We start from the raw sequence: 24,402 nt of genomic DNA, 5'->3' as shown, positions 1-24,402 counted from the left end.
GACGGCCGTCGGTTGGACGGCCGTTCTGGACTTTTCCAGAACGCACAGATTGTCAGTCCGTCCCTGTTAGCACATAAATTGCCTAGAAATGAGGGGAGTGTTTCAAGCTCTGAAAAACGTCCTCCCATACCTGAGGGGCTACCATGTGTTGGTACACACAGGCAATACATCGGTAGTTATACAAATCATCAGGGCAGACTGGGTTCGCGCCCCCTTTTCAGGCAGGTGCAGCAGATCCTGCTCTGGGCGGAAGATAAATTCAAGACGTCCCACTGTCTCCTCACTGAGACAGTTTGCCCTCACAACTCCAGCTCCTTTGGGGCTGGATGCCATGGTATAGACGTGACCATGGCAGCTCTGCTTCCAGGAATTCTAACAATGGTTCACCAGGACCGAGTCCACCTTCTCATAGTGGCTCCATTCCAGCTGGCCCGAGTATGTTTTTTGGACCTGATCTCTCTCCTAGAAGGCATTTCATGGGAGATCCCAGTTGGGAGAGATCTTCTGTCTCAAGTGCAAGGGACGATCTACCATCCTAAGCTGGAGATTTGGAAACTTTGAGCTGATCAGAATCTTTGATCTGATTCTGATCTTTCAACCAAGGTTGTTGAGACAATTCTGAGTTCTACAGGAAGTTCCACCTGGAAGTTCCACCAGGAAGCTGTATGGCATAAAACGGTGACACTTTATATCATGGTGCGAGCAGAGCCACCTGAACCCAGTCAATTTCTCGGTTGGTTCAGTGCTGGAGTTCCTTCGAAAACGCTTTCAACCGGTTTGACCCCATCTACACTAAAGGTCTACGTGGCTGCCATTTTATCTAGCCACATATCTTTAGACCAGGGATGGGCAACTTCGGTCCTGGAGGGCCACTGTCCTACAGAGTTTAGCTTCAACCCTAATCAAACACACCTGAACAAGCTAATCAAGGTCCTCAGGATTACTAGAAAATTACAGGCAGGTGATTTTTTTCAGGGTTGGTTGGAGCTAAACTCTGTAGGACAGTGGCCCTCCATGACCGAAGTTGCCCATCCCTGCTTTAGACGGAGCTTCTGTTGATATCCTCTGGTGTCTCGGCTCTTGTGAGGTGCTAGACGGCCAAGTCCTACAGGGTTGATCTGATCTCAGCCTGCTCTCAACAACTGTCTAGTGCAGAAACAGCCTTACGGTGCAGGCACTGTGTCAGGTTACATATGTAACCTGGTTCCCTGAGAGGGGAATAAGATGCTGTGTCGGGCTTTTGATTATTACTGTTGCCTGAGTTGTTACTCTAGTAATTCTGAATGTGATTTTAATTTCAGACTTAATTTGGGTTTATTTTAACCAAACAATATAGTATTTTTTTATTTAAAAACCCCCCAGCAGTTAAGTTAAATAAAACAGCCCAGCATGAACATTCAAACATTTAATAATTTTCATCCCAGTGCTATGTTAGGTTATTTTTCCACTAGAACTTGGAACTTCCTTTAACACCCGATGAACTTACATGACTGTAAGGTCGATTATGAATGTAATTTGATACGTACGACTGATCATGCCCAAATGCGCCAAGTCAGAGACAGTTCCTTTCTGTCTGTGTTCACAGTCGGTTTTTAAAATCTGCTCCAGTCATTGGAGTTCAGTCTGGCATTAGTTGGGGTTTAAAAGTCATTTAATATTCAGTCATTTTATCGAATTGACTGCACTGATATTATCAGATGAGAACAAAATGTTAACTGAATTGAGCTGGATGATGACACAATTTTCTTCTGTAGAGCTGCTTTACAGCTGAATTGAATTTGTTTCATAATTGTTATGACACTGTTATTGAACTGAACTGAATCAATTCTGAACTTACTTGAGCTGAATAATGACACTATTGTCTTTAATCAGTCTAATTTCTGATGAAGTTTGTCTAATTGATTCTGTTTTTCTGTTTATTACAGTGAAGCTGCTTTGAAACAATCTGCATCGTATAAAGCACTATATAAATAAAGGTGACTTTGGAGACGTGGGAAACATTCACTCAGAGAATGCTGGGCTTTCTGACAAAAAGGCATTGACTGAAGAAACAGTGTCTGAAACCTCACAGCAAAAAACTGTTAGCCTGATGTTATAAGAAAATCACAGAAAACAAGTTACCTGGTCATCTGAAAGATTATGAACCGTAAACTGGCCTAAGAAAATTTTTGATTGTGTATTTCCCTTATGATTTCAATTCACTCAACGTTGCGTCAGTAGCTTATGTTATGGAAAACCCACTTATGCACCTTTCTCCGAACAATATTGAAGCTCTATTAATGTAGTGAAATTCAATGGCCCATGCCGTTTGAGCACCCCATTACAGCCTATACAGTATATCACAATTTTTTATTTTTTTTTGATTGGCTGACGGATGATTCAGCAGTAATTTTTTTTAACCTAATTCGCTTTTCCTTACGAAGACCCTCTCAACCTATTTAGTAAATCAGTCCATAGCCTCTCTTGCTGTGAGTTCTGCATTTCTGCTGGAATGGCCTTGATAATTTCAGATGGGTGGCAATCCTAATTACTTTGATGGTAATCAACTAGTGTTCAGCACTGTCTCTAAAAATGGAAAGATTTTTTCTTTGTATAGATGACAATGTTATCAAAACGATCCCCATTCACACGAATCTGTGTAAACGACTAAAACACTGTATTATGCATGCCAGGCCAGTAGTTAGTGATGTCACTTTGTAAAGAAACACTACGCGCATGCGCACATATGCATTCTCTTACAGGGCACTTGCACCAAACACGCATCCCTATAGACTAAAAATGTATTATGCATATGTTGCCTATCCCGTCACCGTTTTCACAGATTCACGTTTTTGAACTTACAATATCGTTTTCAAAAACTTGCACTCTAAAACTTGTTTTCAAAAGTTTATGTTTTTTTAAGGCCCCCAAATGCTGTTGTTGTGTAAATGAAAAGCCAAAAAAACACATTAAACATTTTCCGTTTTTAGTTGAAAATGGTGTTGTGTAAATAGCCCCTTACTGTTGGTCACCTGTTTCCAACTAACATCCGAGTGGCTGGCTGGCGCTATAGACCTTATGTGCCAGAGAAATCTATGTGCAATCTACATTGTTAAAAGCGCTATATGAAGATGACAGAGAAACAAGGGTGCAGCCATCTTTAGAATATTGTCTTGTAACTTCTTCGCTCTGTAAATTTCTATGGCATTGCTGTCCAGGAGTAATTAGCATTTGAAGTGGATTTACTTAAAGGGATACTTCAGGATTTAGCATTAAGCTTTGTATTAGTAGAAAACCTGTAGTATTTTCGAATTACCATGCTTTCCACTAGTGGTGGGCGATACTGCAAATTTCGGTATCGATCCGATACCAAGTAAATACAGGTCCAGTATCACCGATATCGATACCGATACCAATACTTTTTCATTTTAAAAGCATGCACTTGAACGTATGCACTTTCCTGTGCTAGAGCAGTGTGTCATGATTTATGAGGTGAATGCATCATTAATATGCTAAATCTGAATACGTTTTCATGACTACTAAATATTTGTGCTCTCAACTCTCCAGTAATTAGTCAGTGACTTTTACAAAACTACCCTAATTATAGTACTAGCCTACTACTAGCCTCCTAGTACTAGCCTACTGTTCAAAAGTTTGGGGTCTGTAAGATTTTTAATTCTTTTCTGCATTTATTTGATCAAAAATACAGTAAAAAATACAGCATTTATATGAAGTACATTTTTTTTAACAGTGTAAAACCCTTGACTGTCACTTTTGATCAATTTAATGCATCGATCCTTGTTGAATAAAAATATTAATTTCATTAAAAAAATCTTACTGACGTCAACATTTTGAACCGTTGTGTACACTTTTGGTTTGTTTATTGTGAAATAACTCCCGATTGTTTCTGTCATCTAAGCAAGGCTTCGTTTCCCAAACGCACTGGGCCTGTGAGCTCAGCGAAGCACCAGCATCAAACACTCTCTGTGATCGATTGGTTTCATCTTGTATCCAGATGACTAGGAGAAAAAGTTCTATCCTACACAGTTATCCGCTAACATTTGCTTATTTTTCCACTTAGAAGCTTATTTTACGCACTGAATTGCGTGCTTAATTGATAAAAAAATACTGGTAAAAAAAACCCACACATTTGGATCGATATTTTTATGTGAGGATCGATCCTTTTCGATACCACGTCAGTATCGAAAGTATCGATATTTCAGGATCGATCCGCCCACCCCTACTTTCCACCCTCTTATCCCCCTGAGACAAGAGATATATGTATTTTTTGTCTGGAAAAAATCCTCCGATGACGCAAAAATCGTCATTTTGCGTCATCGGAGGATTTTTTGGCCAGAGGCTAAAGACTACAGCCAGTAGATGGCGTTGTTCCGCATGTTTTCAGCCCACCCATAGAGAGGGTTGGATCTCACTCACAGAATTTACACAGTATCAGCCGTCTTTCTTCTGAAGCTAAGCTAGCAGGCTCTTGTTCTGTGGAGAAAGCTGAATAGTAGGAGAAAGCTGAGTAAGTAGGGGTTACCATCCTTCTTGTTCCCGGACTTGTCCGGCCGTCGAGATCGTTCAAAATGTACGGGATTCAGCTTTTGCGTTCTGCGGTCGCCATTCATTGTTTACATGCACACCTTTTGTTTCAATCTAACTGAATTCATTCCGATTGGTGAATCTGAATGTAGTGTTTACATGAACGCTAAACAAGTGATCGGTTGATGTGCGTTTTACCATTGCTAAGAAAATTCCCGCTCCTCCGTGAGAGATGCGAGACCCGGCGCGTCTCAGTAATGACGCCACCGGCCTCGCGCCGTTCTCCCGCGGCCGTCAGCCTCGTCCTGCTCGCCACAGTAAACATAATGAATGAATGGCGACTGTAGAACGCAAAAGCCGAATCCCGGACATTTTGGGCGATCTCTAAATCCCTGGCAAACTCATCACGTAGGCTAGCCTTGTTGTTTGTTTTCAACTGCGCTCCCTTACCGGTAGGCGTGGCCTCCTAAGGCAGCGAAGCAAGTGCATTCTGGGAGTTGTTGTCTTTCATCCACATAAGCCAAAAATACATTTTCTGGGTTTTCTCAGTCTAGAAAGCTCCAAATTAAAAAAATTATTCACATTTCTTCTACTTAAATGACCTATTTTAAATACACATTCATCTTCCCAGAGGTGAAGTATCCCTTTAATGTAAAATGAACGAAAGTTATCATGAGGAATGTAATGTTTAAAGCAGATGTCTTAACAAATGTCAGTCGACCGGGAAGATTTAAAAACGAGCCGTTCATTCATAATACGCAAGATCGCTGTGAAAATACAGACAGAAGACAAAAGACAACGAGCGCAGCGCTGACAAGGGGCGGGGCTACATAAGGTCTATAAGTAGTAGCAACATATCTATGAAAGTAAATATTTATAAAATAATTTCTGCTTTCACAAATGCATGCAAAGAATTAAATGTGTCCTGACCAAGCATCCATATGTGACGAGTTGTGAGTGAGAATGTGTTGATGAATGCATGTCTGTTTTGATGAAAAAAACAAAGCATCAAATAGACATTCAGAGTGCCAACTTTCACTTATGCACAGACTTTGCTGCCTGTCTCATGTGTCTGCATCCGTGCGTTGTTCTGCATGTAAACAGCCAAACCACTAGATGGCATGGCAGTTATGGCTACAGGAACAAAGCTATCGAAAGATGTTTGTTTATCTCTGCGTATGCAGTTGTAGTAGCAGCAGCAGTGTTAATGAATAGACTGAAGCATTTATAAGCATTTAGTGGAATTTTCTTTTAAAATTTGCTGTGTTATGTTGTTATATGAATATATTATGAAGTTTTTAGATCTCTAGATTCTTTTATGGTTTTAACTTAGAGCCTGATTGCTTAAAGCTTCTTATGAGTGGTGAGGCAGGTCGATTACATTAATTTCCAACGGATTCAACATCACTTAAATATGAGCTTAAATCAATGCGCAAATCAATATTTGTTTTAACAGCGAATTAATCATGGTTAAACTTAAACTGAGTGGACGTGCACGACGGAGCACAATAGAAAGGAATGCAATGATATTTCTAAAATATGTATTTTTAAAATATAAATCTTTGTTGTTGGACTTCAAATTTACCTCGAATTTTATTTATTTTAAGAACCTTAACTATAATATAATATAATATAATATAATATAATATAATATAATATAATATAATATAATATAATATAATATAATATAATATAATAGTCCCTTACATTTACTGATAAAAAAAAAATAAAAATACTATGTTATGGCTAAACTTTGCCAAAACTATGAGGAAAAATGTGTTATGGTCTGATGAGACCAAGATTGATCTGCTAGAAAGCTGAAAATGAAGAGAACTTTCACCTTTCGGCATGACAATGATCCAAAACATCTAAGTCAACAAAAGAATGGATTCAGCAAAGGAAGGTTAATGTTTTTGAATTGCCCAGACCTGAATCCTATAGAAAATCTGGGGGACCTGAAGAGGTACGTGCACAGGAGATGCCCTCGGAAATTAACAGAATGTTTTTTTACAAAGAAGAGTGGGAAAATATTCCTAAGCCAAGATGCCAATTTATATTTGTTTCATTTATTAGATCACAAAAAAATCCAGCTTTTTTTAAAAGGGGTGTGTAGACTTTTTATATACATTGTACTCCACCCCCAAACAAATCGCAATGCGTGATCCCAAAACCTCAATATGATCCGAACCATGAGAAACTTGAAATGTTGCACCCCTAGCATGCACCATGTAACATTTTATAACTAAACATATTTCAGTCATGACAACTCTCAGATAAACCTTTAGCATGTTATTATGGATATGACAAGTAGTTGGTCACAGTGGATCTGCTTACGCTGCTGATGCATTGCAAGCACAAAGCTGTGCAACTGCTAATACATACACAGACATGCTGCAGTGAGCAAGTTGACATGCTGCTGTGGTTGCACAAATATACACTTGAACATAAAACACAAACCCCCACCATCACCACTCCAGAGAGCCATCTTATCAACATGAATCTACTTTATCTAGTGTCCTTAAAAAGACCTCTAGCAACCATTTGATCAAATAGAAAGTTTTGTTGATTTTTTTATAATTATATTAGCTTATCACCAGCTTACCAGAAAATTACCATAAGTGAGACTACTTAAATTTTAGAAATAAAAGGAGCAAGCGAGCTGCTTGGCTAGCAGAAGTCAAGGACCTATCAAGTTTAAATGATTTACATATGTAACAGTCATTCTATTTTTGATGTTGGATAGTATTGTATGGTGTTACTACTGAAGAAAATAAACTGTACCCTGCCATTGTAAAAATGCACTATTTGCAATATTTTATATACAATTCAGTCATGGTTATTGTAGGAGAGAAAGTGTTCAGTAAAGGGGATTACCAAAATAAAGTGTACAGTATTCGGCTTGTTATGTGATCATGATGTCAGCTCCTGAGGTGACCTGCTCCATAAAATAAAACCACTTTCATTAGGCTGATTATTATGTGATTATACTTTAACTCATTTGAGCGTACTTGATTTAAAAATTAATAATTCTAATTGTTATTATTAGTACACATTTTAATTGATACACAGAAATGACTCCATGACTTTGTCTCTAAATGTCACGGTTGTCAGATCCACTGTCTCATTCTAGTCTCATGTGTTTGTGTCGGGTGGGTGTGTCTCGTTACGTTCCTTGTTTCATGTGGGCATGGTTGCTGATCATCCTGATCAGCGACAGCTGTTAGTCATCATCAGCCCTATTTAATGCCCTGTCTTTCGTCTCATGTTTGTCAGATCGTTGTTTGATGCATCCTGTTCGCGTGCTTGTCCCCCTGTTCCTCGTGTTTCGTGTGCACCGGATCCTGGACTACATCACCGCCGATCTCACCACTCACCAGCCATCGTCTGCACTCTTCACTGCCCGTCTCAGTCCCTGCGTCACCTCTCCTGCTGTCTGCGTTTCCTGATCGCCCGAGAGTGAGAGCGAGGGAGAGAGGAGTCCCGACGACGCTGAATGTTTTCATGCTGTTTGCCTTCTGAGTATTTCTTTACTGAAATAAACACTTTTACTTGCAATTGCTTCCGACCTGTTTATCATTACAGAACGATCTGACCAACTATGGAAGCAGCAAGTGCAGCATCACTCAAGGAATTTATCGATCACAGCATCTCCCGAATGGACCAGCAGCAGGAGAGCATCTCGAACACCGGACGCGCTGTCCAAGCGCTTGTGACGCAGGTGTCCGAGCTCACCCAGCAGGTCCAACTTCTAAGCGTTCCCACTGCGCCGCCCACACCGTCCGTTCCCCCCACCATACCCGAGAGAGGGCCGTTGGCGGAGCCCCGCCTTCCTGTACCAGAGAGTTACGCCGGTGAGCCCAATTTTTGCAGAGCTTTCCTTACCCGATGCTCTATGCATTTCTCGTTACAGCCCCGGACGTTCGTCACAGAGGAGAGTAAAGTGGCGTTCGTTCTCACGTTACTAAAGGGCCGTGCAGCACTGTGGGGGACGGCGGTGTGGGAGAACAAGGACCACTGCTGCGACTCGTTCCTAGCACTCAGCGCTGAAATGAGGAGGGTCTTCGACCGAGCCGTGGCTGGTAAGGAGGCTGCCAGAAGACTCGCGGACCTAAAACAGGGGAGTTCATCGGTCGCAGATTACTCCATCGAATTTCGCACGCTGGCGGCTGAGTGCAAATGGAACGAGGAGGCGCAGTGGGATATGTTCCTGCATGGGCTGGCCGACCGTGTTAAAGGAGAGATATATATGCTGGACCTTCCCTCCATGCTCAATGGACTTATAGAGCTGGCGTTGCGGGTGGATGCTCGTATAGACCAGCTTGGTCGCCATCTTCATGCCACCCGCGTTCCCACAGGAGGGCTTCAACGCAACATCCCGGAGGAGAACACGGTCGGTCACGTCGACGATCACGAGCCCATGCAGGTGGGTAGAGCTCGGCTTTCCTGGGAGGAGAGAGAGAGGCGGAGGTCCCAGGGACTCTGTCTCTACTGTGGTGGCCGGGGACACTATCTACACGCATGCCCGGTAAAAGAGCAAGCCCGATAGTAAAGTTGAGGCTACTATCGGGTGGGATCTCCGCCGGGAAGTCCTCACCATCCACTCTCCTTCTGGTTAGACTGAGATGGGCCAACAGTACGCACACCTGTCGAGCACTCGTGGATTCCGGAGCTGAGGGTAACTTCATGGACATTAATCTTGCTTACCAACTTCACCTTCCCATCTCGCCGCTTCCTCACCAGATCTCTGTCGATGCCCTGAATGGCCAACAACTCCCCAACATTACCCATTCTACTGACCCCATAACCCTTATCACCTCCGGCAACCACACTGAGACCATCCCTTTCCTCCTCATGGACTCCCCGGTTGCACCTGTTGTGTTGGGTCACCCCTGGCTGGTTAAACACAACCCTCGTGTGGATTGGGGCTCCAACTCCATCTCTATGTGGAGCGAGCCCTGTCACGAGTCCTGTCTTGTTTCTGCCTGTCCGTCTGTGTCTGTTTCTGTGTTACAGGAGAAGCCAGCGGATCTGTCAAACGTGCCGCGGCGTATCTGGACCTGAAGGAAGTGTTCAGTAAGTCTCGAGCTGCTTCGCTCCCTCCGCATCGTCCCTATGACTGTGCTATAGACTTAGTGCCAGGTAAGTCTCCGTCTAAAGGCAAGCTTTACTCTCTGTCTGTTCCCGAGAGGGAGGCCATGGAGAAATATATTTCTGATTCTCTGGCAGCCGGGTTCATCCAGCCTTCCTCTTCTCCTGCGGGGGCGGGGTTCTTTTTTGTTGGAAAGAAGGATGGTTCTCTGCGACCTTGTATTGATTACCGAGAGCTGAACAACATCACGGTAAAGAATACTTATCCTTTGCCGTTGATGTCTTCAGCTTTCGAGAGGTTGCAGGGAGCATCCATTTTCACAAAACTGGACTTACGTAATGCTTATCATTTGGTCCGTATCAGGAAGGGGGATGAATGGAAAACCGCTTTTAACACCCCTAGGGGGCACTTTGAATATTTGGTTATGCCTTTCGGGCTTTCCAATAGCCCAGCGGTTTTCCAGGCACTCGTCAATGACGTGTTGAGAGACATGGTAGACCAGTTCATATATGTCTACCTGGATGACATATTGATTTTTTCTTCGTCTCTCCAGGAACACGTTCAACACGTCAGACGAGTGCTTCAGAGGTTGTTAGAGAATGGGCTTTTTGTCAAGGCGGAGAAATGCGATTTTCATGCACAGTCTGTCTCTTTTCTAGGATACATCGTCTCGTCTGAGGGAGTGCGCATGGATCCTGACAAGGTTAAGGCTGTGATAGATTGGCCAAGTCCAGATTCCCGTAAGGCCCTACAGCGGTTTCTGGGGTTCACCAATTTCTATCGACGTTTCATTCGTAATTTCAGCCAGCTAGCCGCGCCTCTGACTGCCTTGACCTCCCCCAGAACGACGTTCAGGTGGTCGGACACAGCCGAGGCTGTGTTTACCAACCTCAAGAGCCGCTTTGTTTCGGCTCCCATCCTTGTCGCCCTTGATTCCACACGTCAGTTCGTGGTGGAGGTCGACGCGTCAGAGGTGGGGGTAGGAGCAGTTCTTTCCCAACGCGCTTCCTCAGACGACAAGATGCATCCTTGCGCGTTTTTTTCACATCGCTTGTCGCCTGCCGAACGTAACTATGACATTGGTAACAGAGAGTTGTTGGCCGTCAAGTTAGCGTTGGAGGAGTGGCGTCATTGGTTAGAAGGTTCGGGGGTACCTTTTATCGTTTGGACCGATCACAAGAATCTTGAATATATTAGATCCGCTAAAAGACTCAACTCCAGGCAGGCTCGGTGGGCACTTTTTTTCGGACGTTTTGACTTTACTCTCTCGTACCGCCCGGGTTCCAAAAACATCAAACCCGACTCCTTATCTCGTATTTTTGATCCATCCGAACGCCCGGTGACTCCCGAGTGCATTTTACCCGAGAAAGTAGTTATCTCAACACTCGTATGGGAGGTCGAGTCGAAGGTCAAGACGGCCTTGGAAGGGGTAACGCCTCCGCCTGCTTGCCCACCGAGTCGTTTGTTTGTTCCGGAGGAGTTACGGTCCGACGTCAATCGATGGGGTCACTGCTCCAACGTGACCTGTCATCCAGGAGTAAGTCGCACTAGTCACTTAGTTAAGCAACGATTTTGGTGGCCACTTATGGCTCGCGACATTCACGATTTTGTTTTGGCTTGTTCTGATTGTGCCATGGGTAAGACGTCTAACCGACCTCCTGATGGGTTACTTCGGCCGCTGTCTGTCCCTTCTAGACCCTGGTCCCACATTGCGCTAGATTTTGTCACCGCCCTCCCGCCCTCCAGAGGCATGACGGTTGTTTTAACCGTTGTGGACTGGTTCTCGAAGGCGGCACATTTCATTCCCTTGCCCAAATTACCATCAGCCAAGGAGACAGCGGTTACTGTGATTGACCACGTCTTTCGGTTACATGGCCTCCCGATGGACGTGGTCTCTGACAGGGGTTCCCAGTTTGTGTCCAAATTCTGGCAGGAGTTTTGTAGATTGTTAGGAGCCACGATCAGTCTGTCTTCGGGCTATCATCCCCAGAGTAATGGTCAGTCTGAGCGAGCCAACCAGGATTTGGAGAGAATGTTGGATGTTTGGTAGCCAAGAATCCTTCATACTGGAGCCAACAACTCTCTATGGTTGAGTACGCTCATAACTCGTTACCAGTGTCAGCCACGGGCCTCTCTCCGTTTAAGTGTAGCTTAGGGTACCAGCCACCTATTTTTCCCAGTCTGGAATCCGAAGTCGCGGTCCCCTCCGCTCACGCCTTTGTCCAGAGGTGCCGTCGCACGTGGACTAGAGCCCGTGAGACTCTGCTCCAGGTGGGTTCGCGTACCAAGGCCAAGGCCGATCGCCACCGGTCAAGGCCTCCCGTATACGTCGTGGGTCAAAAAGTGTGGCTTTCTACTAAGAACATTCCGCTCCGCTCCGTTTCTAATAAGTTAGCTCCCAAATTTGTTGGCCCGTTTCCTGTCACCAAAATTATTAGTCCGGTGACAGTCCGACTCAAACTTCCTCCGGCGTACAGGAGAATTCATCCCGCCTTCCATGTGTCAAAGATAAAGCCTGTATTTTACTCTCGCATTAATCCGCCTACCCCAGTTCCCCCACCGCCGCGTCTCGTAGATGGGGAACTTACATATTCGGTACGTCGTATTCTGGACTCAAGACGGAGGGGATGCGGATTCCAGTATTTGGTGGACTGGGAGGGTTACGGTCCGGAGGAGAGGAGTTGGGTTCCTGCTCGAGACATTCTGGATCACTCCCTTATCGATGATTTCAAGCGACAGGTAGGATCCTCTGGGAACGCCAGGAGGCGTTCCTAGGGGGGGGGGGGGGGGGGGTACTGTCACGGTTGTCAGATCCACTGTCTCATTCTAGTCTCATGTGTTTGTGTCGGGTGGGTGTGTCTCGTTACGTTCCTTGTTTCATGTGGGCGTGGTCACAGCTGTTAGTCATCATCGGCCCTATTTAATGCCCTGTCTTTCGTCTCATGTTTGTCAGATCGTTGTTTGATGCATCCTGTTCGCGTGCTTGTCCCCCTGTTCCTCGTGTTTCGTGTGCACCGGATCCTGGACTACATCACCGCCGATCTCACCACTCACCAGCCATCGTCTGCACTCTTCACTGCCCGTCTCAGTCCCTGCGTCACCTCTCCTGCTGTCTGCGTTTCCTGATCGCCCGAGAGTGAGAGCGAGGGAGAGAGGAGTCCCGACGACGCTGAATGTTTTCATGCTGTTTGCCTTCTGAGTATTTCTTTACTGAAATAAACACTTTTACTTGCAATTGCTTCCGACCTGTTTATCATTACACTAAATCACTGCCCTCACTGCCTGTCTAAAACTAGTACTGCCAAAACTAGGAGTTTTGAAACTGTTTTTCATGATAAATTGCAGGCATGTATGCCACACATGCACACAATGAAGGTAAATGGGAAGAAATGTGCATTATTTATTCATTTATTGGTGTGTGTAATATATATATATATATATATATATATATATATATATATATATGTAATATATATATATATATATATATATATATATATATATATATATATATATATATATAAGTGGTGGGCCGTTATCGGCGTTAACGCGCTGCGTTAACGCGAGACTCTTATCGCGCGATAAAAAAAAATATCGCCGTTAATCTATTCCCCAAGCTGGGTTTGGAAATGATGACGCAATCTACCCGCGGCCGCGAGGTAAACCCGGCTGCACCGCATATTCGTCGTCATCTTAAGTAAACACGGCTGAAAGTGAAAGCAGCAACATCCATTATTTGGACTTGGTTCGGATTTAAGCCGTCCGACAAACAGCAGCAAACTATAGACAGAGTGTGTGGGGTAACGGTTCGGTAAGTTAACACACGACTAATCCGTTCTACCACCTCAAATTCAAAACGAAACATGATATCACTGAATACCAGCGCGCGCGTATTATTCTCATTCCAATATATCTTAGTGGTGTAACGTTAACACATAATCTCTGTCTATGCCCGATTTTAAGAATCGTTGTTGTGTTTCTTTTTAAAGACAATATTATCACTTTAAATTTGGGGTTTCATAAGCTCAAAGCTATAATAAACAAAAATAAAATTTAAGTAGCACACTAGTAGCTGCAGAGACTTAAGTAGGTCTCTGCAGCTACTAGTGTACTTAAATTTTATTTATCTGCAAAATTATGTTGTATACTTACAGTTTTGCACAATATATGTTCTCAAAACTACATATACCCTTTAAAAAAATACATTCAGCAGTTGTTTAGCAGGGTCTGTGTAACCTGTTCTGAAATGGTTTTATTATAATATACTGTATATCGTTATCGCAAGAGGCTGCAATGTATATCACAATATAGATTTTAGGCCATATCGCCCATCCCTAATTGATAGCCTATAGTAGTTGATAATAACATAGGCCTACCTAATGTTGCCTATGGACGGTAACAGTACAGTAGTAACCTTTACAGTCTATGAGTAGAACAGCTTTCTCAAGCAGTTTGTGATGCATTTTGGAAACAGGAGATGAGCCCCTGGTCTAATGCGCCACCTGGCTTGAGAAACCCGTTCACAAAGACTTACTTTTATAGTCATTATTTGGGTAGCACACATATTCTGAATGCCTTCGGCAGAATTCAAATGAGCCATTTTAATCTAGATTAATCTAGATTAATTTCAAAATTAATCTAGATTAATCTAGATTAAAAAAAATAATCTATGCCCACCTCTAATATATATATATATATATATATATATATATCACACCAAGAAAAAAAAAGATTTTTGCCAATTACCTCCATTATATATATATATATATATATATATATATATATATATATATATATATATATATATATATATATATATTATATTACCTTGCACAATGTCGATTATAAAGCATAATCATGTAAGATTTATTTAAAGTCTATTAAATGGAAGCTAAGATTTAGATTTCATGGTGACTTTAAGAGATGCTGCATTTGGCATATCCAGATTTCAAAATATGCAATATTCATTTTGGCATTGATAGTGCTGCCATTGAAACTCAGGGTTCCATCTCTTCCAAATGACAGTAGTTATGGCGTGAATGAAGCACAAGCTCGTTGTTTTAGTTCAGAAGGAACTGTAAAAGGTGGCTGCTGTTTTTTTGCAGTGCACGGTGACTGACATCTGTCTAGTGTTGAATTCTTCATAGCATGAAAAGCGCTGATGACGTGTGACGTGAAAATACAGGGCAAACTCCAAGCGGAAGTGAGCATCCCTACTGTATGCCCTACTAACTCTTAAAGGGGTGGTAAAACACGATTTCACTTTTCTAACTTTAGTTAGTGTGTGATGTTGCTGTTTGAGCATAAACAACATCTGCAAAGTTACAACGTTCAAAGTTTAAAGCAAAGGGAGATATTTGCTTTTAAAGAAATCAATTTCTAAGAACTACAGAAACGGCTGAGAAGGACTACACGACATTCCTGTGGGCTTGCTGACATCACTAAGCCCAACATTTACATAAACCCCTCCTCTGGGAACACAATACATAGAGGGGGCGAGGCCATTTTATGTTGCTTTGGAGAAGAGTTGTTGTGGTAGTAGAGAGTCTTTGCCGCTATGCCGTCGAAACGCTGTTATTTTCACCCAGATTGCAGGTCCACTTTGTTCAGTCTTCCTAAGGACGGTTACAATTTATTTTTAACTCGGTCCCTCATAATTATAATCCAAATGTCGCTCTCTGTGCTGCACATTTTCCGGAGGAAAGCTTCCTCAATCTACGAGTTACAATGCAGGATTCACACAACGGCTTGTCCTGAAAGATCGAGCAGTTCCAACTTTAAAAACAGAAGCTGTTTACGAGCCACAACATGTAAGTATGATTTTTTCGTTGATGAGTTTTCCTGTAATAGTTCGTATTGTTAATTGTACATTGTAGTGAGGAAGTAAACGAAGGACAACGCTGTTTGTCTCCACAAACCAGTTTGTTAAATGCTAACGTTAATTCATACTTATCCGACAAACACATACAAACTTCTGTTTAATATCACCAGCGCAGCGAACTTGGAATGTTCGTGGTTGTTGTCGTTTATGTGATCACTGTAAATTATTCTTTGATTATAGCTTTTATGTATTGTTTATTTACAGGCATGCTAAACATGGTTTGTGTTTGATTTGGCTACTGTTGTAAAGCCGATGTTTAGTGTTCGTATTGGGTTAATAGTTCTGCGACAGATATTTAGCTACAATCGTTTTAAATATACAAAAGTAACAGCTTCATATAGCGATCACAATAGATCTGCAGTCTTAAAAAAAAAAAACATACCTTTCTGAAACGTCCTTTAACAGCCGTTCTTGAACATGTTCTGCTCGATCCTCTCCACTAACATTCTCTGGGTCTGATTCGGGCTCAAACTGGTATGGGAATATTAACGCCGTTGTTTACTGAAGCACAAACTACCGGTGAGGGTAAGGGGCGTTTCCGAAACAACGTGAACTTGGCGGTTAGCGAATCACAACACACTGGGCCAGCTAACCAATCTGAGCCCATTACGTATTTTTGAGGGCGGGGCTTCTTAGAACCAGGAAATCATCCGACCGTTTTTACAAGGAGGGACAGAGCAGTGTAGAATAATGGTTAAATATGTGAAAAATAATGCGAATTTTAAAAAACGAAGCATGAACACATGTTACAGTGCACCCCACAAACACAATCAAGCCTTCGAAAAAAGGTGTTTTACCACCCCTTTAAGGCCAGAGCCCTTAAAGTGGGGACTTTAGAGGGAGTATGGCACTTGTGTGTCATAATGAAGCCATTTGTAATGTACTTGGCAAAGGGAGCAATGAAAGACCACATAATTTCCTCATTAGCTTCACATGGAATGTTAGCACAACAACGCTAGGCAGCGACAAAAGGAATATCTTATTGGTGTTAAAATGAAACAAATACATGTACATTTGTGTTCTCTCTCTGCTCTTAACTTTATAAATAAAGCATTAAACACATAAATCATTAAACAAATTTTATCTATGAAACATTTTTCTAAACTTAATATGAAATACATGAAAAAAATGTGTGTAATACTGTATATCACAGCACAACAAATGGACTTGCCACCCTGGGCCACATGACCATAAACTATTAAAATACTTCCTTAAAGTGACCATAGCATTGTTCCCATTGCTAACAGGACGTGAAGAGACTTTCAACCAGCATAACAAAAATGTTTCTGGATCAAATCACCTACCCTGCCTCTAACGCATTAATTTTGACAGCACTAATATATTAGTCAAGTGATTATTGTTTTGATTAGTAGTGAGTACTTGAGTACTCAGGTTTTCATGCCCATCCCTAATGTAAATTAAGGAGAGTATCGGTATGCTAAACAAACTACTTTTGTGAGGAAACAGTTTATTGCTTAATAATGAATTGACAGCCTGTCTGCTAATTTTCAATGTTTTTTAATTAGTTAATTTGGAGTAAGCTATTTTGCAGCTATATACAGTATGACAACAACAACAAAACAAAAAAAGTTTTATAAAAGAAGTCACAGACATTTCAGTATATGGCACAACTTATTAATTTCTATGTCTGCAAACATTAAGTGACTGATCATGTGTGCCTCTTAGAGAAAGCATTATGGTCAATTATAACTTTTTCTAATGGTAAAGCAATCTGGTAAAATTAATTGCTTGTAAAATTCTGTGAAAGATTTGTTTTGGTGGTTTCAAAATAATTTCTTTAAAAATGCTGAGCGTTAAATTAATGTTCCAGATGTTTCTAGGTGTTTTGCTGTGCTAAAAGCTCTGTTCTGCATCCATTTCAAAGCACTTTCTTAAATGACAGCCAAATGTTTTGGCAGCCACCAAAGATTAATTTAATAATTTAATATGACAATACCTGCCATTCTGCAGTACCCTCTGATAGCCAACTGCTTTAAAATGATTGCGTGACTGTTTATGTGCTCTGTGAAGAGCGTCAAAGGTTTCTATTTACAACATGTTTTTGCAGCATTATTTAAGCTAGTCAGAATCAGCTCAACACTGTTTAAAACGGTGCAGCTGAGTACTGCACGCTCGTGAATCTTTTTTATTATAACCAAAGTATAAGCAAAATGTCAATATAAGATTCATTGCACAGTGTAGACAGCTTCATTGATTATAATGAGAGTTTTGGCAAGAGTGCCGATTGACAATGATAACCATAGCAATGGGCAGAACAAATGATCTGTGCATTAATTATTGGTGTAAATGCAAAATAATAGACTTTTTCTATGTAATATGTTACTTTGTTGTTCATTTTATTACTAACTTTTCAAATCAGTCACTAAGTGACCATTTACATATAAATTAAAAAATTTTTAAATATAAGACAATAGTTCTAAGCACTTTGTTATGATCTGTCCTGACAGTGTTTATTTTTTATTTAATGAATAAATAGGATAAGTTAATATTACAAACTGTTTCTTTGCATTTATTTTCGATTTATTGTCAGTACTGTCACAGGTGTGTGGGTGAGGGATGAAGCGAGGACTCAAGTGCAGAGTTAATGGGCTTTATTTTAATAATAAAAATAAAACAAAATACAAACAAAATCTACCCCGAGGGGGAAAACATGACTCGACTTGGCTAAACTTGACTTGAAGCACACAGCAGGGAAACACACAGTGTACATACAACAACAAACCAGCACAGGACTGCAAACACAGGGAGAATAAATAGGGAGAGCAAACAAAGCAGGTAACGAGGGAGGACAGGTGGGGAAAATGAATAAATAATCAGGTAACAAGGTGGGCGGGGTTAAACAATCGACAGGAGAGCACATGGCACAAGGAAACACATGACAAGCCATGTGCTCACACAAAACACAAGCACATGGCCAGTAAAACTAATCACAAGCCATGTGCTTACACAGAACCAGACATGAACACGCAGTCAATGAGAACACTCATAAGCCACGTGCTCACACAGAACATGACAACATGAAAGCACACAGCTAGTGTAAAACACAAGCTGTGTGCTACACAACACAAAACAAGATAGAGTGCACAAGGATGAGCATGAGCTCATCCTGTGCGCTCACAACAGAAGACAAACACGCGGAGCATGGATGTCCGAATCCTGACACAGAACCGAAACCCGATGTGCCGGGATCCAAACACCACGCCCCGCACATGTAACAAGGCACGTAGACAAGTGAGTGCACGGTTCGAGCACGCTCGTAACCGCGCACTCAGACAAAGACGAGACAAAAACCGGAAGTGTCATGGTGCGTTCTATTATTGTCAACGAACCGACTCGGAACTCGGATATGACGTCACTTCAACGCTTCAAGCGTTCTGGTATGTTTTGCGCGTCCGAGTCGGAGAAAAACATGGACGCCACCCGGAAAGCTGTTGCTATGTAGCTCTGGCCGAGTACCAGGCGCTCCAAAATAAGTAGCACTATGTGCTTCACCTAGTAACTAGTTTACCTTCTGTTAGCAACGCTAGCCACGTTAGTAACACCTGTTTGAAACAAGGATTCATTCAATATTGCACTCACAACAAGACCGATTCCCACACCCACAGGCAGTGATACGGACGCAGTAGACGAGTGATTAAAATTTAAACAACGTCATTTAAACAACCAAAGCGGTACACAAACAATGAAAACAAGTCACACAGGGCGCAGCCATCTTGGATTCCGTCTCGGAATTCTTGCTCGGTGTCCTCACGGTTGTCCAAACTTCCGAGCGGCAAAATCCGAGGGGGGGCGTGTTGGTGCGTGTTGCTAGGCAACGTCTGTCTTTCTAGTCGGAACTCCGACACGGATAAATAATAGAACGCAGCATTAGAGCTCTGTCACAAAATCAGGCATTTAACTAGACAGGAGTGACAGAACCCTGACATACTGGGCTCGCAGTTCACAAGGGTAGGGTACTTTTTATTGTGTGTGTGGATGACTGTGGTTGTCCGCCACCACCGAAGACCATGTTTGACCAAGGGAAATCCCTGATAGAGCTTTAGTCTATCTTAAACAACCAAATTGTACATGTTTTCCACCACTTGTTGCCTTTAACAACAGCATAATGGTGCTTCATTAAGTGTTCTTTACAATGGAAATGAATTAATGCTGAACTTACTTAAACTAGACAACGACTTTCTTCTAGAGCTGCTGTACAGCCAAAACAATCTTTGTTGCATTAATTTCCTGTTATCACAGTAAAGCTGCTTTGAAACCATCTGTATTGTAAAAAGCACCATACAAATAAAGGTGACATGACTTGATTTTGTTTAAAACAAAGGAAAAAAATATTCAATCAATCGTCAAAAGACAGGAAAACTAAAGGGCATTCACAAAAAGTGGAACTATTGTCTGTTTAATTGACCATTTTTGATGGAAAGAGAGAAATAAACATCACTGTATCACAAATGTTATCAAAAAAGAGTAAACAGGCAAGGGCAGTGTGATATTTGAAGGAACAAAAGAGTAGCGGATGGCTAGTGAGTTTGTCAAGCTCTGTGGTGTTTTTGCTAAGCTTGCTGCCCCACTTCAATCTTGCATGTCTGCTATTCAGAAAGGCATTTTTTTTACACTAGTTCCTATAGGGTAAAACAGCAGGCTAATTTTAACAGCCTTTCTACTGCCAAAATATATTTCTTACATTTGTATGATATACTGTATGAACAGATGCAAAGATATAACTAGATTTAATAATAATATGGATGTTCTGTTCTTTCGCATTTTTACAATAAACATTTTGTATCAAAAACACAAATTCAGTAACCATACTTGGGATAAAATAATGAACACAGATCTTTTGATGAGCTATCCAAGGATATATTGATGCTGAATCATAGTATGTCACCATCATAATAATAACCTTATTGAATCTGTTGTAATGGCAGTACTGACCTTTGCATACCAGGCCCTCCTTCGTCAAAGCCTGCTTGCATACTGCACAACTCTTTGCCTTTTTGAAGGTCTTAGCCTTGAAGGTGTGGGAATGGACAGCCTCAAAGTCTTCTGGCTAAAGAGAGAGAGAGAGAGAGAGAGAGAGAGAGAGAGAGAGAGAGAGAGAGAGAGAGAGAGAGAGAGAGAGAGAGAGAGAGAGAGAGAGAGCATTCAATAAGCTGAACAAGGTTCATCAGAGTAATTACATTTTTAGACCATATCTCTTTTTTATGGTAGTGATATTTTAAGCCTCACACAAATTCCACAGCTAATTTTAAGTGATGGCCTGTACAATTGTATTGTTAGAATGACAGAAAGGAAGTCAACATTACAGTTACAGACACCAACACACTACACACTTATTAAGTCACTGTCCCGCAAAGCCATTTTGTCAAGGTAATGAAAAGTGTAATCCTCAGCATTTTCAGCTGTACTATCTCCCTAAATCTTAATGCCTTTTTGTCACACATTGACAAGACCATTCAAGCTCAGGACTGCAAAGCCTGGCATCAGTGACCTTGGCTGTAGAAAGCCAGAGAGAAGGGTGGACATTTACTAAAACAACTCTATTAAATCATTAAGACCATTACAGTAAGTACAGCATTCACTCAGAATGGGAACGATTTGTGCTTAACAGTGACCTTGACGAGAGGCATGTACATTTATATGCATCAAGACTTCACATCAAAAAAAGAAAGAAAGAAAGAAAGAAAGAAAGAAACCAAACACGTATCAAACAAGCCATATTCACAAAAAAATAGATCCTGTGTATGCGGTGGATACAGTTGTTTTAGTATCAAACGGGTCAAGTAGTTATTATGGGACACTACCAAATCATTGTGGCTCATTGCTTCCAGATGACTTAACAAATTAAAAAATTGTTTATACTTTATATGAAGCCTGTATTTATAATGCATTATAAGGTTATTCTTAATGCATTATAATACATGCATAATGCTTAAAAACAACCTTATAATATGTTGTACCATTTGATAAATAATTATAACAATGTAACGTTTTAGCTCCAAAGAAGACAAAGAAGATGTCCAAGAAGTACAAATAACAATTGCATTTATTAAATAAAACAAACTAGAGAAGAACAAACAAAACATAACATAATTGTGACATAACGCCCCCTCCAGGAAGGTGTGAACTTGCGCCGTAAGAGATGATACAAGGGAAGGAAGGTGGGGGCTTTAGAGGTGGATGAGGAGCAGGTGAAGGCCTGTAAGAGGACATACAGACAGGAGAGACCAGGGTGGCGATGATGGAGGTAGCATTCATGGTGGAGATGATGGAAGGAGTGGTCAGTTGTTGGTGACCAAGAGAACAACTAGGATGAAAGCCCACGGTGGAGTCGATGGAGGGAGGAGCCATGATGGTGACTTTGTAGGCGACATCCAGGGTACGACCGATGGAGATGGAGCCGTTCAAAGTGGACCCCAGGGTGCAGACGGAGAGCAGATGGAACTGTGACCAGTGGCGATGAAGGCACAGATGAAGGCACGGACGATTTAGGACTGGACAGAACCAGCGATGATGAGGGTATGGAAGGCTCAGGGTAGGGCTGGTTGGGTAGCAAAACCTCAGATTCCCAATCAATCAGACAGTTTTTAGTGTCCAACTCCACCAAATCACCCACTGTTACGACTGTTGCCGGCTCACACACCTGGTCAGACTCACTGCTGGGCTCCGGTTCCGAAGCGATGGTCGGCGCTGTAATCCTCACAGGCTCCGTCGTCACAGCAGGCGGAAGCTCCTGTTTGCAGTGGGCTCTGGCGTCATTTCCGTGTCTTGGGGTGATGGTTGGCTGGGCTCTGGGTCTGATGACATGGACTCTGGTGTGGATTGGGGTTAGAGACTCTCCCGACAGCGCAGGGTGGCCTCCCTTCATGTTCCTATCGACATGTCTGGAAGGTCTCTTGGTTGGTGATAGTTTGCCTCAATCCAGAACAGTGACTTCAGGGTCCCATCATCGAAGGCCGTATATTGTGCGAGGGTGCAGAAATAGATGGAATATTTAACAAATGAAAGTCCTTTCCTGGCTAGGGCAGTGAATGCTGCAGCATAATACATCCTGAGTCCGGTATTCTGTAACGTTTTAGCTCCAAAGAAGTACAAATAACAATAGGATTTATTAAATAAAACCAACTAGAGAAGAACAAACGTAACAGCTGTAGAAACTGAGCAGATGATTCGTTCAAACAAAACAGAACAATCTAGGACCATAAATTAAGTGGGCGCCAACCAGTCTGAGCTAACTAATCTTAAAACTTAAAACAGAAAACAGAATTTGGTAAAAAAGAAAAAAAAAGGGCCTAAACCTGTAATAAAAAAAAAAAAACTTTTAATAAATTATTGTTAAATTGTATAGGTTTCATGATTTCAGTTAGGAATGTTAACAATTAATCGGCGATCGATTCATTGTCGATAATACATTTAATCGATAAAACTGTGAAGCATGTAAAGCAGACACAAGGAAAAATTAAAGCTGCAAGCAGCATTTACAGGGGTTCAAGCAGTTAAGGCCTTTAAGGCCTTTAACCACAAAAGCATCAAAAGTTATTAAGTTTTATTTAGCAAGCATGTAACCACTGACATAATAGATGGAAAAGACCATTTACAGCCAATACAGGCAATTTACCATAGGAAATATATGGTTTTAAAGCTTTTAAACAGTTATAGCGCCACCTATTGTCTGATCTCCATAATATTTTGGATGCTTGTTCAGAATATTATGTCACATATGCTTACCAATTTTCGTGAAGTTCTGAGTTTTCGTTTAGGATTTATAGGCTTTTGACTGCATTTTGCCATGCCCATTTAATAAATGACCCTGTTATAACCAACCAAATGGAAAATATCAACTTTTTTTTGATAATTATTGATCTAGAGAGTCCAGAGAATTGTCCTAGACTGGTTTGGTTCTGATCGGGCGAAAAACCTAGGACTAGTTCGCAAAAGTTGGTTTTAAACATATTCATGAATATTTAATGAACGGTTTGATTGACAGCAGTAGTTCTTGAGGCAAAGCTGTTCAGCATGAGCAGATCTATCAAATGATATGCATTTTGTGACGATAAGTGCAACACCACGTGATTACAGAGCCATAAAACACGTTAGCGCCAACTAGTGGCCGATTTCTTTCAAAATTCTTACAGACCTCTAGGGCCATGAGTCGAACATGCCCATCGAGTTTCGTTCCGATCGGCCTCAGTTAACCTTGTCTAATAGGTGCTCAAATTTCATTGGCCGATGGCGGTCATGTTTTTCGAGATACACCAATGTCCTCAAAGACATACATGGCACCTTGGACCAAGACACTGCATACCAATTTTCAAGTCAATCGGACTAACGGTCAGGTGGTTATAGCCTGCTTTATGTTTTTTTTCATGTCAATGCACCACCATGTGGCCAATCGCTGTGATTTTTTTTTTACTGTGACCTCAGATTGAACTCATACACATGTCTACCGAGTTAGGTGAAGCTATCTCATTTACTTCTCGAGTTATAGGCATTTTAGTCAAATAGGCTCCTCCCACAATGTTCGTTTTGCGCCCCCTAGCGACCGTGAATCGAAATTTAAACTTTTTTCTGATAATTATTGATATTCAGACTCCAAAGAAAATTTCTGCACTGGTCTGGTTCCGATCGGGCAAAAAACCAGGGACTAGTTCGCAAAAGTAGGTTTTGGACAAAATTCGACATAGCAGAACATTTTCTGCCTAAATCGAAATTGGTGATACACATTTAGGGTGACTTGAGCCAGGGATCACAGTGGTGTAAGACACTTGAGTCTAGGACAAATGGTCAAGAGTTATGAGCGATTTTGTACTTTTGGTTGCTGTAGCGCCACCTATGGGCCAATTGGGGTCATACTCTGAGAGGTTCTCCCCAAATTGAGGCCTACCATCTG

At 41.7% G+C, this 24,402-nt stretch overlaps 1 protein-coding gene across 1 annotated transcript in view; it reads right to left on the bottom strand.

The window, feature by feature from the left end:
- Positions 1–24,402, bottom strand: part of tns1a (tensin 1a) — a gene marked incomplete at its 5' end in the record, with an annotated part of 265,790 nt that overhangs the window by 100,675 nt on the left and 140,713 nt on the right. The window contains one exon of the mRNA XM_081381204.1: positions 20,448–20,562. Coding sequence (XP_081237330.1) covers positions 20,448–20,562 — 115 coding nt within the window. The remainder of the gene's footprint in view (positions 1–20,447; positions 20,563–24,402) is intronic.

Source organism: Scardinius erythrophthalmus, assembly GCF_964197995.2.
Source record: "Scardinius erythrophthalmus genome assembly, chromosome: 12".
NCBI lineage: Eukaryota > Metazoa > Chordata > Actinopteri > Cypriniformes > Leuciscidae > Scardinius > Scardinius erythrophthalmus.
This window is presented reverse-complemented; position numbering and strand designations above follow the sequence as displayed.